Source organism: Centruroides sculpturatus, unplaced genomic scaffold (genome assembly GCF_000671375.1).
Source record: "Centruroides sculpturatus isolate CEXI.00-Female unplaced genomic scaffold, Cexi_2.0 scaffold867, whole genome shotgun sequence".
NCBI lineage: Eukaryota > Metazoa > Arthropoda > Arachnida > Scorpiones > Buthidae > Centruroides > Centruroides sculpturatus.
The window spans coordinates 169,200-183,113 of NW_019385160.1; the positions used below are offsets into that span (position 1 = coordinate 169,200).

General features: G+C 29.8%; 1 protein-coding gene across 1 annotated transcript in view; it reads left to right on the forward strand.

The window, feature by feature from the left end:
* The window catches only part of LOC111635599 (catenin alpha-like), an 80,260-nt gene extending 68,126 nt beyond the window's left edge, over window positions 1-12,134 (forward strand). The window contains exons 18-21 of the mRNA XM_023380606.1: window positions 10,127-10,261; window positions 10,361-10,453; window positions 10,527-10,553; window positions 10,647-12,134. Of these exons, the coding sequence (XP_023236374.1) occupies window positions 10,127-10,261; window positions 10,361-10,453; window positions 10,527-10,553; window positions 10,647-10,811 (420 nt within the window). The 3' untranslated portion in view covers window positions 10,812-12,134. The remainder of the gene's footprint in view (window positions 1-10,126; window positions 10,262-10,360; window positions 10,454-10,526; window positions 10,554-10,646) is intronic.
* Window positions 12,135-13,914: the final 1,780 nt, after the last annotated feature.

Consider the following 13,914-nt stretch of genomic DNA (forward strand, 5'->3'; position numbering starts at 1 on the left):
CATATTTCTATCAAACACCAAAAACAATAATTTAATTAATTATTGTTTTTGTTTCAGTTTGAGAATTAATACTATGTTTGAGAAACTAATTATGACTGTCATATGTAACAATTTATGTATGTATGTTAAACTAAGTTTTCATAAGTAAAGAATTAAAGTTTATATTGTGAAATATATTCCATAATCTAGAAATTGTTTTTAACTTTTAAGCAGTTTATTTTTTTAATAAATTTGGTTGTTACTATTTTCTAGACTGCAGAAGAATTGGATTCAGAAACTGAAATTGAATTTGAAGGAAATACATCTGAAACAAAAAGCAAATGTAAGAAATTATATTATTTAATAAAATGTTAAATATTTTGAATTACTGCTATTTTCAGGTATTGGAACAGATCACTATTCTCACTATTTTTAAATTAGTCACTTTTTTCTAACTATTTTGATGATATATCACTTTTTCTGTTATCAGTAACAACATTTTTGTGACGCCAAGTTGTAACCTGTTAGTTACTTCATTAATTAACATTTAAATGCTTAAATTGTGATGTCCATAACATCTTTCTCTTGTTGCACGTTGAAAATTTTGTTATTACATGACTTTTGAGGTCTTTAAATGATAATGTAACAAAATTACTGATTAAATTTTTTTCAAGTTTGTTAATATTTTATAAAATTTGGAAAGTTTATTAAGGGACAATTTAATAAATTTATAGCTTTGTAACAGATTACAAGATTTATTGATGAATAATAAATATAAACAGTGTTTTACTTTCCCAGCTTATGTACATAACATGGGAAAATATTGGAATTGTGTCTTATTTGATCCTCAGAGTTTTTTGCAAATCTCTGTGTTTTGAGACCTCCTATATCTAAAAACGACAAATAAAAAAATCCATGTGTGTTGGCATCTATTTTGTTTAATATCTCACAATGGGGTAATGATTAAGAAACGAAATTTCATGCAGTAGCTTGTGTATAAAGGGCATTGATGCTATTAAATTTTGGTGGTTATAGATTGAGGAGTGGGAAGATAGAAAGGGATTACATGTCATAACTGGAGTGGAGTCGGGCTTCTTGAAGATTTTACTCATTATTAGCATTTATAATTTTATATAAAACTCTTCTCTACCCGTAAAATTAAATTATTTACAGTTTTTCAATTATTAATAATATGAAAATTGTTTTTGACAAAACCTCATAAAAGATGCACCTCACACTAATTTAAAATTTGTTCTATTATTTCATCTTATTTTGCCAGGAAAGTTATGCACTTTGTCTCTGGGTTTTTTCTTTAATGAAATGTCTTGTTTTAAATTTTAATAATTCTGCAACTCTAAAAACTTTTTTCTAATTAATAATTTTGACCAATTGAAAATTTAATTTTATAAAATTTAACAAGCTAACTCATTAGAATGAGAACAATAAATATACAGGCAGTTTTTCTTTCAATCTTTTTAAAGAGACACATGCCATATATCTTCTACTGGATACCTCCTGCTTACTGAACTGGTTGACCAACCCGGCACTTATTAACCTACAGTTATGCTCTACAAAAAAATAAAGAAACAGAGTAAAGAACAGATCAAAATATACAGATATAGCAAAGAATAATTAATGACTTTTTTCACTAATTTTGGTCAACCAACTTGGATTTGACACACACAAACGAAACTGGAACTCAGAAATTCCCGTTTTGGTTTTGCCAGAGACTCTAGTCTGAGTCCTTGCTGTGAGGCTGCATTAATACAAGTGTGAGAAGAGGGAAACATACATGAAAACAAATTTTTCAGACTGGAATTTGCAATTGCAACACCATTTATGCAGAAGTGAGAAATGCACACAAACGTCTAGACCATGTGCGAACATTAGTTCTAAATTATGCAGCTGCAGCAAACAATGCCAATAACCAGAACTCTATTAGTAGTATTTTCCAGTCATAATTACAAATTATGGTTGCTTTATTCGTAAATATTGTTAGTTAATAATGAAAGTAAGTTTGTTTTCTTTTGTTTAAAAGACAATTTCTCAAACTAAATTATAACATCAAATGAAACAAAACTCATAAACCTAAAATAGCAATCTGACTTCACTCCTTACAAATAACGTATGTCATCATGGCTAATTAATTTTATTTGAGTCACTGTTTAGTCACTTTTTCCTTGTTGGAAGTTGTTATTCTCACTTATTTTGAAGTCATTTTCTGTTCCAAGGCCTGTATTTTACTAATAACTAATTAATTTGTTAGAATCTAATGTTCTTATTTTTGAAATTTTTTAACAGCAAGTGCTCATACTGATTATGATGAATATCCAGAAATAAGTGGAATCAATAACACAAGAGTAAGCTGTAGTTATAATTTATTTAATGTAATATACAATAGTGTTAGATATTGTTTAACAGTATCATGATGAATTACTTTCAATTATTTTATGTGGGAATCATACCAGTATGAATTATTAGTAATGGATCTTAAAATGTCCCATGTTTTTATGATTTTATTTTTGACTTATTCATTAAAAAGTAAGATAATTAGACACCCATGATTGCCGTAAATAATTGGGCTATAATTTGGAAATATTAATTATGAATTACAAATAAATTTGGCACTAGAGGGAGACGTTAAGCGCCATCTCGTATTAAATTTAATAATTATAATATTGAATTAATTTAGAATAAACTGGAAGAATTGGCCCGAAGTGGAACTTGAACTCGCAACTCCTGCTTACCATATGGACGTGTTGCCAGTTTCACTACCCGGACATTCGGTCCGATCTCCTCTATATATACTGGAATATATAATTGTTTTAGATTATTAAAATGAGAATATGTTCATTTTAATTGAGCATCATTAATTTATTGTTTCACTCATTTTCCATTTTGTAGTTAAAATTGTTTCATAATGGATTGGCATAGTTTGTAAAAAGATTAAGAATTTAAATGCAGACTTAAAAACAATTTATATATCTATCTGAACTTCTATAGCATTTTCTTTAATAGCTCATTTTATTATTGTAGTTTAATATCTTAATTTAAATACACTATTGATGTTTTGGATCATACTTTTTATTTTCATTAATTTTTACTACCTGTACTTGTATCAAGTTACTTTTGATAATTTCTTAAATTATTAAAGAATTTCATATTTTATAAAATTACAGGATGCATACAGATTTGTTTCAGAAGAAGAAAAGCAAAAGATTGCTGCACAGGTTGAAAACTTCCGTTCAGAAAAGACTAAGTTCGATAAAGAAGTTGCCAAATGGGATGACACAGGAAATGATGTAATTGTATTAGCAAAACAGATGTGTATGATTATGATGGAAATGACAGATTTCACACGGTAATATATACATAACAATTAAAAACCAACATGTATGTATCTTAAAATTTAATCATTTCTTAATTGTTTTTTTTATTACAGAGGCAAGGGACCATTAAAAACAACTATGGATGTCATTAATGCTGCAAAAAAAATTTCAGAATTTGGCACAAAGTTAGATAAATTAGCTAGACAAATTGCAGACCAGGTAAATTTTTAAAAATTTTGATCTAAAATTTTTTAATTGAAGAATGTAAATGAAAGAATTTCATTTTAATATTTTATAGAATTTTACATTAAAAATCAAAGGTTTCTTAAATTTAAAAAAAAGTATAAAAAAAATAATCCTGATACATTTAGAATTGTTTAATACATGGTCTTCAAAAAGTCATGTATTTTCATATTAAATATGCAAATGATCACTGTCTTGATCTTTACAACTAAACCTGTTTGATCCTATCCTGTTATGGGAAACCTTCTGCAAAGACTCCATGAATGTTATTTTTGATATGCTGAATGTTATCCTGAGGTTGGGCAAGCATGAGGATGATTGTTTTATGCACAGCCCTTTAAATAACATAACAAAAATAATTGTGACTCAAATCAGGTGATCTGGAACGCCATAGGTTTTTGGATATCAATAATAATAATGCCATCATAATAGAACAAGCATTAAATGACTAATCTGTTTTCCATTGGTGGCATGACTTTTTGAAGACCTGTAGCTTCAGTTTCTTAATGCATACAGTAAAACACTGTTTTTTACATTTTACATAGGTCCCAAAATATTAGTATTTCTTTCACTGTTGAAATTATTTATTTATTCCATATATAGAAGGAAATGTCAGAAGACAATTGATATAATGCCCATAAATATAACCCCAAAAATAACCCCCATAACCAAGATTAAAATACAAATAAAGAAATGATAACAATCAATATACATGATAAAAAATATACATAAATAAAAACAAATGATTGTGTAATATTAATATAAAGTAACCATTTACAAATGTGTTTAAAATGTAGAAAATCTTCATGTGGAGATTATTCCACATAGCCCATATTCTGAACAGACCAATAGATAAATGATCTGAGATGGAAAGCCTAAAAGATAGGTTAAAGAAACAAGTTTAGTTTCAAGTAATTCATGGCAGAACTCTTAGACACAGCCAATCAGAACAGATGGAACCATTGTATAAAAGTAAATAGTCAAAGTATTTAATATGTTTGGTAAAACTGGGAATTCCCAATCTGAACCTAGCAGTATTAACATTAGGGGTAAAAGAAAGATTAGAGAGTTTATTTATAATAAGAAATATTTTATCTAACTCTTTTTATCTAAATTGGAAGAGGCAGCCATAGTCCATATTGGCAGACAGTAATCAAATAAAGGTTGAATATTGGCAAAATAAATGGAACGTGAGACTGTTTTTGAGGAAATAGTTTTGCAAAAACACTAAAGAATTCCATGACAAATAGCTAGAGATTTAATAATTTTATCAGCATGTCCTTTGAAAGTAAGTTTAGGATCAAACATATTAACATATTTTATGGGATTATTGTAAATATAGAATTGAGCAACTAAGGATTACAAATGAGTGAAAAACACACACCTACAATTTTTTGTAAATTAATTTTTAGATTAGCTTTTTCTAAAAGGAAAGGTGAATGGAGTAGATCAAATTGAAGAATTGTGGTTAATCAATTTAATATTATCAGCATAGGATAATATAGGTAAAGTAGTATGACCAAGATTTTCTTCATAATAAAAATGACCAATAATAATTTCTTTATCTAGATTCATTAGATTAATTTATACATTTATTTCCTTTTTAATAAAGATGCCACTTATTTTAAATATTCTTTTAGAAAACATATATGGACTTTCTAGATTGTACTGTACATTCCTGGGCATAATATTGGACATCACTTAGAAGTGATAGTTGATAAGACAATTACACAACCAAACAGGAATGACTCAGGAATGGTCAAGATAATTGGAAAGTTCATTGTAATTTCTGGAAATTTTGAATACCAATACGATTACAAGGTCACTTTTCTACCTGTAGGAAAAGTAACCTTATAGAAGTGCATTATCAACTTCTGCTTAACACATTGATGTGGCATAAATTCTGTGACTGGAGGGTCGGCACCTCTTCGATGCTTTGTCAGGAATGATAACACGGTGTCCTGATGACAAATCGGTTTGGATTAGAAAGTAGGTCATGCGAGCAGCTGCGTGAGTGAGCTATTGGAATCAGGATGGAGACTGTGAGATAGCGAGCAGGAAGTGACTCTTGCAGAGAATAGGTTAACAAAACAACCGTTTATTTGTAAAGGAAAATACATTTTATACAGTTTAAATCATTAAATGAGTTGTAACAAATCAAGCTAAAATAACTCTAGATACCTCCAAATTTCTCGAGAGAGAGTTTACATGAAGTTTGCATGGTGATAAATACCTGTAGTTGAAGGATCCAATTGTAAACTTGATGCCGGAGAGGATTTGGCCTATTCATTAGGGAGGTTGGATAAATGCAAAAGTTGGCATGTTAGAACAGTTCTGGATAAGATGTATTCCAGGAATAGATTCTAGAATTATTTCAGGTTGATGACGAAGTTATTCTGCTTTGGAGGCACAAATGTTTCAGATCCGAGCCAATAGGGTAATTCATTTTGGAGCACAGATTATTGGTTGAGGAACTGGCGATGGTTGTCTAAACTTGCAGTTACTTGCTATATTGAACTGATGAAATTGAGACAGTAGGTCAGTAGGTTATGAGAAAGCATCACTTTTACTGTTAAGTTCTCAGCACTTTTACTGCTGAGAACTTAACAGACATTTTACTCCCAGGTGTGAAAGTTTACAGTTATCTGACAAAATTTTATTGTCAAGACGTTATGTTATGATTTAGTTATGTAAATAAATTACATAGTGCAGAGTCTCACAATTCTGTGCAATGGAATATATTCTAATTCTAAAGAAGTCAGCTCACAAGTGAAGACCTTGTATGAGAATTATCATAGTCTTCATAAGGTAGAGTAAATAGCAGGCATTTCTAGAAAGATTATCTTAACTGTTCTACTGTTGGAATTATATTGTTGAAATTCAGATAATACCTGCCCTAAAAAATTGGGATAGGAGATGTTTATTGCAAAAAACAAATATGAACAAGACAAAATCTGCTCATTACAAGTCATTACTTCCAGGAATCCTTAAATCTAAATTCTTATTATCCTATTCTTATTATTTATCAAGTTCTACAACATAAGGATTCTAGCTACTGCAAAAGTACTGAAGAAATTGCCTCTGACTTCAAGGCATAAGCAGGAACACTGAGTATACTGATATCAATAGTAGTTGCTTTTTCAGATGAAAAAGAATTTTCTCTGGATGACTCAAGCAATTTGTACTCATGCACTCAGATATAATTTCCTGCACCCAACCATTGTATGAAATATTAGCAGTATGATGAAAAGTATGATTTTAAGAACAGTTACTTCAATGGAAAAAATCAAAGTTAAGGTTGTCAATTAGAAGTGTAATGGTAGTGCTTATGTAGAGAGCCTTTAGCTCATCTTTTTCCAATGGATACAGCATAATGCATCAGTACATAAAGCCAGACTTCCAAGAAGTTTAGATCTAAATGTTATAGAAAATATCTGGCATCTTTTTTTAGAACTATAATCATGGTTACAGTTTAGAACTGAAATGGCAGATAAACCAATATCAATATTGTGACAACCATGAAGAACTTTGATGTCATTGTGTTGGTATCAATTTCAACAAAGCTGTGATCTAGATAAGTCTGTACCAAAACAATATAAGACAGTAAAGTTTGAAGATTATATACAATGAAGAATTGAACTATAAATCTGTTTTTGGCATGATGTGTACTTGATTCTTTGGTGGTGATTAACCTTATATCTGTTAAAATGTTAAGTGTAATAAAAACGATTAATCTGAGAGACTCCATTACATAGTTGTTATTTCATACCAGTGCATTTTTAAACCTCAGTGCACCATACTCATTGGGCTAGTGTAATGTATCAGATCAGAATGCCAAGTTGTGGAAAACATTTTGACAGAGTATTTTTTGTCCTATTCTCACACCCTTCTTTTCCCATTTCCTGACTTAAATGGAGTAAAATTGACTCTACCAAGTATATTCTAGTGTTGCCACCCATCCAGTTTTTAATCCATTGTTCGGGTTAACTATTAATTTTGTCCGGGATTTCATAGAAATTGTGAAATTATGATGAAAGAAAGTACTAGCAAATATTTGTATAAATTTAAATATACTTTATTTTAACAGCGAAAGACTTCACACTCTCATCGAAACTTAATCTGCCATCTTATGCTGACGTATGCGCAACCTGTTGACTTTTTTTTCCCTTCTCAACTCTTTTAAAGCTAAGTTATTTCATTTCTTAATTTAAGTTGCTCCTACACAAGTCCTTAACTGGTTTAGAACTGGCCTGCACATTATTCTTCGTTTGGTAAAATAACATTGTGCATGCGTCAGGGACTTCTGGTTGAACAAACCTGATCTGCCATCTGGCAGGTCAGCAATTTTGAAAAGGTGGCAACACTAGTAGGCTTACCAGACGTCCCGTTTTGACCAGGATTGTCCCAGTTTGACAATATTGTCCCTGCGTCCCGGCCAGTTTGTCATTTTGTCCCGGTTATTTGGTAAAATTTTAAAAGTGCCAAGTATACAAGAAGTAAAAATAGTGCAGCCTCAAGTAAAATGGCAATTTGGCAACTAAATAATCTTGTCCTGTTACATTCACTGTTGCCAATCTGTATATTTTGTATCTAGATCTAAGTACTTTTAACGTTGTCTAGATGTTTTCCTTCAAAATTTATAGCATATGGCCTAATGAATTTAGAGGTTTTATTTTTTCACTCGGATAATTTTTCACAGAATTTATAATAGCATGTAGCATATGAGATCCAGATATTTTTATTTCATTTTTTATATATTTTGTTTCAATCAGAGTTGGCAACATTGAAACTTTCACTGGCCATGTCATTGCTGTGCATGTCATATCTTAGTCAGCATTTGTGATTATTTCGTACTGTACATTAAATTAATTTAATCTCTAAAATGCCAAAAAGAAACTTGTGTTTACTGATGATTGAAAAAAGTCTATGATCGTATTGATGAAGTAAAATATGAATTGTGCTTTTCAGAATTTTCAGTAACTCATGGTGGGTGTTCAAATATTAAAAATCACTAGAAATATGTGAAACATAATCAAGCAATAGAAACTTTCTCAAATATATTGTTATATTTTAAATGTACCTATATAATTTAATGTGTAATTTTGACGTTTATTTGCTGGAAATTTTGAATTTAGGTGTGATTTGCGAAATGTACCTATTTAAGTGACAAAAGAATTTTTAAAAAGAGTTCTCACTAATGAAAAATATTAACAACTTCTTGATAATAAGATGTTTAGTTGAGTTATTAAAAATTGCTTTCAACTCGTCGTTTTTGTTTACACCTTCTTTATTTAGCCTTTTCAATCATATTTACTTATCCTAGTAGGCTTTATTTTCTGTTGAGAGTATTTTCTCAAAATTGTCCCAGTTTGAGAAAAAAATATTATGGTAAGCCTAAACACTAGTGTATTCTCTTTCAGAAAGAGGATTTATAGTAAGTTGTTATATAATGGATATGAGATGGAACATAAAGGGAAAATCTATACATTCATAGTTTTCTATAACAATAAGATTCCATAATTGGCTTAGAACAATTTAAGGGTAACTCCTAAACTTTAGTTGGTTATTTTCTCTTTCTATAGACATTACTTTAACAAATCAGTGACTTGTGAAAGCTATAAATTGCCGCAGAAAGCCCTGCCTCCTCTGACTATGAGCTTGGAAGTAAAATGTAAATATAATCACTATAAATTTGCTTTTTTAATTGTTTTTTTGAACTTTAATGAGCTAATTTAATGTTTTTAGACAGTATTTAGGCGAGTAAACATTATTTTAGAACTGTCAAGCTATAAATTTTTTGGGAAAGTCAACTCCCCACTGTTACATAATATGAGAAAATATGTAAATAATCACATACAAAATTGTGTAGTATTTTAATTATTGTAAAAATTGCTGAAAATAAAATAATGTTTGTTTTACATTATTGCTAAGAAAACTTGTCTTAACTTTGACCCTCTAATGACTCATCCACCACTCTCCCAGGAGTGTAATTAGACTTAGTGTAAATAATGGCTATAACTTCTCTCCTGCTCCAGCTAGATTGCTGTAGTTTTTGTTTAAAAGAAAATAGACGTGCATAATTAACTGGTGTAGGAGATTGACCAAATCTGTTTAAATTATTATTTTATTTATTTAATTTTTTGTATAGTATAAATTTAAAATAATATTTAAATTTTACAAAAAAATAATCAGTTGTAAATTGTAATATGTTTGTAATTAAAAACAGAAAACAAATTGAATCTAGTGCGATTTTAAAGTGAGATATTGCAATTTAAAAAATTATCATAAAATGCATTTTTTTTTTTATTAATAGTCGACATGGAAGGTAATAAATTAATATTTATTTAACAGAATTTTTAACAATTGTATCGTAAAATCCTTGATAAACATCAAGGGTTCTTAATAGATAGTCTAAAATAAATTTTAGAGTACAGTATATCACTTGTATTTGCATATCTTAGTTTTAGGCAATAATGTTGGGTTAGTAACACTTTTTATCTGATTGACTGTTGTTCAGTTGCCATAAAAAATTAATGTATTTATTGAAATTTATGGATTTCATCTTTTCTTTCCAGTGTCCAGAATCAAATACTAAAAAGGATCTTTTAGCATATCTTCAACGTATAGCTCTGTACTGTCATCAATTAAATATAACAAGTAAAGTAAAAGCAGACGTCCAGAATATTTCTGGCAATCTCATTGTTTCAGGGGTAAGTATCATTATGAGAGAAAAGATGATAAATTTATAAAAATTGTAGACATCACAAGATTTTAAATTTATTTCCTTATTCTTATCATTTCATTTTTAGTTGGACAGTGCGACTTCTTTAATTCAAGCAGCTAAAAATTTGATGAATGCTGTAGTATTAACAGTGAAGGCATCTTATGTAGCATCAACTAAGGTAAATTATTAACTATTAGAATATCTTTCTTTTTTTGTATTTGCACTTTATTAATTGTTATGGTTTTTTTTAGTATCCAAGAAGTAGCGGTATGGTTAGTGTAAGTATATATATATATGTTTTTTTGTTAATTAAATTAAATACTACCATAATTTTAGATTTTAATTTTATATTGTTTGATTATTTCATTTAGTCGCCAATTGTGGTTTGGAAGATGAAAGCACCGGAGAAGAAACCTCTGGTTAGACGTGAAAAACCAGAAGAAGTCCGGGCTAAAGTTAGAAAAGGATCACAAAAGAAACACATTGCTCCAATCAAAGCTTTAAGTGAATTTCAGAGTCCAGCAGAATCAGTATGAGAAATTTGGGGAATCATTCCAATTTTGTTATGCAGAAACATCCCTTAATGGGAAGGCTGATATTTTAGCATGGAAAAACTAGTAGTTGATGAAGTCTTTTGATAATTTTGAAGCTTTTTTACATCAATAGACATTTTCTTCTTAAGAACTCATCTTTATCTTTGTATGTATTGTAAAAGAATTTTTTTCCATTATAATCTTAGATAGCATGGCCTAGACCTCATAAGATTTATTTATCTAATCTTTTAATATCTCAAAACAAAAAAGAAAAAATCTTTTGTTTTTTCTTATCTTTTAGATGTTTAATAAGGAAAAACTGCTCAATTTAATTATTTTGCAGAAAATTTGCTTGAGACGATTCAGAAGAAAAATCTTTTATGAGGCCTAGAGAATTTTCAATACAAAGCTGTCTAAAGAATTATATATAAATACTTTTTACTATCAAACCAGTTTTTGTATTGATTATTCCTGTCATGCCAAAGAAGGAACCACACAAAATAAGTGTGACTTTGCACTGCTTTTAATAAAAGGGGAAATTTTATTTTGTACTATTCTAATTTTTTAATAAAATATACTTTGATATTTGTTCATTTTGAAACTTTCATGTCGAGCAATATATTTTTCTCCGTCGATTTTCGGTTACTCCTTAATCGGACAATGTACATAAGCAGTCAGGAGCTACTGACGGGTGCTGTTTTTTCAATTGTTTAACATTCAAGAAATTTAATTTGGGGAATCTTTTTTAAACCAAGACCAATATCCAAATCATTTTCCCATTTGAGGAAATTTTGTAGCCAAACATTGATGTATGCAATTTGATACAGTGAGAGAGGAAGTTTATATACACTATATATCACAGGAGAAATCTGTTTGCCATTAACAATCAAATTTATTAACATATTTCATTATTACTGTTATTTTTTGAAATTGTATTTCCAACATATGTATCTGTTCAGAACGATCGATCGAAGAGCCGTGCCAAGACGAGAGATCGACGATAGGAAATCATCGTGTAGTCGTAGGAAACAGCATAAAAGTATGTAGTATTACGAATTCCGATGGTATTTGTGATTGTGAATTGTCGGCTGAAGGATGCACTTCACATCTCGGTTCTTGTATTTCCTAATACGGTAAGACAAGATGAGAAGAAAAATATTTTTGTACCTTCACCATTTGTGTGATCGTTATAATCGGGGCGATTGCATTTTTTTGTCACCTAAAAAGAAAGTGCCTCAATCACATTTTTATGGCACTAAATATGCATGTATTCAATTTTTGTGGTTCACATGCAATAAAGATTGAAAACGTGATTGATGCAAAATATGATTGTTTGATTATTACCTAAGTACAGAATACATAATCATCAATATAATGTAGTTGAATGAAAAGTACATACAAATTCTTTTAAAATCTATTTTATCATCATATTTCATTCTAATTAATTTTATACCAAGGACAATGTAGAGAAATTTATCATTAACTTCTCATGGATTTCCACAAATTTATCAGGTATATAGAATTTACACACACACTTTTAATCACACTGCACTGCATGAATAATAATAATGCCTTAGTTCTTTAATTTTTAAAGCTGGAAAATTATCATCACAATCTTCTAATTCTTTGTTTCATTAATCAATGCAAAAGTCTTACACATACTTCGCATTTTTTGTTTTTTTACAATCATTTCATGATCTGGTAACCATTTTAAAGAATAGTTCTAAGCTGCAAGGTCTACTTGAATTCTCAAAATAGCTATGCCATACTAGGTCGGGGTCAGGTGTATTATATGTTCTTAATTAAAATTTGACATTAAAAATTCTATTTATCTTCAAGTTGTCTACCATCTCTCTGGCTGGATTTAAAAAAAAAAAAATTAGCAACGAGTTGTCTAACTTTCCCAGCTTTTATGAGATTTTATTTTAAAAGTGACATTTTTGTATTAATCAAAATAAATAACATTGTATGTGGTGCCATCTATTCTGAGATTTTGTTATAAATACTTGCTATTTTATAATAATAATAAATATATAAAGAGACTTAATTTTAAGGATAGACGTGAGTTTTATAAAACACTGTAAATGCTAACAAGTAAAATCTTAAGTTTGACCCCTTGCGAGTATGACACGTGACCACCTGCTCTTTTTATCCCCTCAATCTTTCACAACCAAAATTTCATACATACATACAAGAAAGACATTGGCCATACATGAAGTGTTTAGCCCGCAGAAAAAAAAGGGTAAGGGGAAGGAGGAGGGAGAGGAGATAGACAGTAGAGAAATGTAGGATCCCTCTGAACAGCTTACATATGACTACAGTACCCTCTATGTTTGATGTTGGTGTGCAGTTTTTATGCTGCAGACCATAGTCCCCCAAAAGGTCTAAATGTAAAGTTGAGTGCAGTGAACACCAATAATTGAGTGCTGCCACAAATAGCTAAGTATAGAAGTTAGTGCCAAGTGGCTATTAGTATTAAGTAGATATGTCTTCTTACTAATAAAACTAAAACTGAATGCAATCGCGAATCTTAATACTACTAAACAGCTAGACAGACAGCGCGAAAAGGAAAGGAAACAAACACAATGACAAAACTAGACAAGACAAACGGGCAAGACCCAATATTATTTTTTTGTTTTATTATTATTTTTTTTTAAACATTAACTTACTTACTAAACTAACCTACCATAACCTAGGACAAACCTAAGCAGAGGACTGAAGCTAACAAACCCTAATCTAATTTAACCTAACCTAGCATATCCTAATGTGATTGTACCAAGCTAAGAGTCCTAATCTCACTTACAATTACAACTAACCAAATTTAGACTGAAAGAGAAGACAGAAAAAAGAATTAAAATAAAGTTAAAAGGCAGCTATATACTGACAGTTGAAACAAAGCAAGGAAAAGCTAATTGCCATCCATGCCCATGGAGTGAGTACTCTCAAGAGATATGAATGTGAGTAGATGATGGAACATTGTACATGTGTGAATGAGTTGGTGCAGATTGCAAGGTCAATTGTACCCTTCAAGAATAGCAGCTCTCATTAAACTATCCCTAATGTGATTGTACCTGTTGCAGTGAAAAACTAAGTGAAGTGGTGTTTG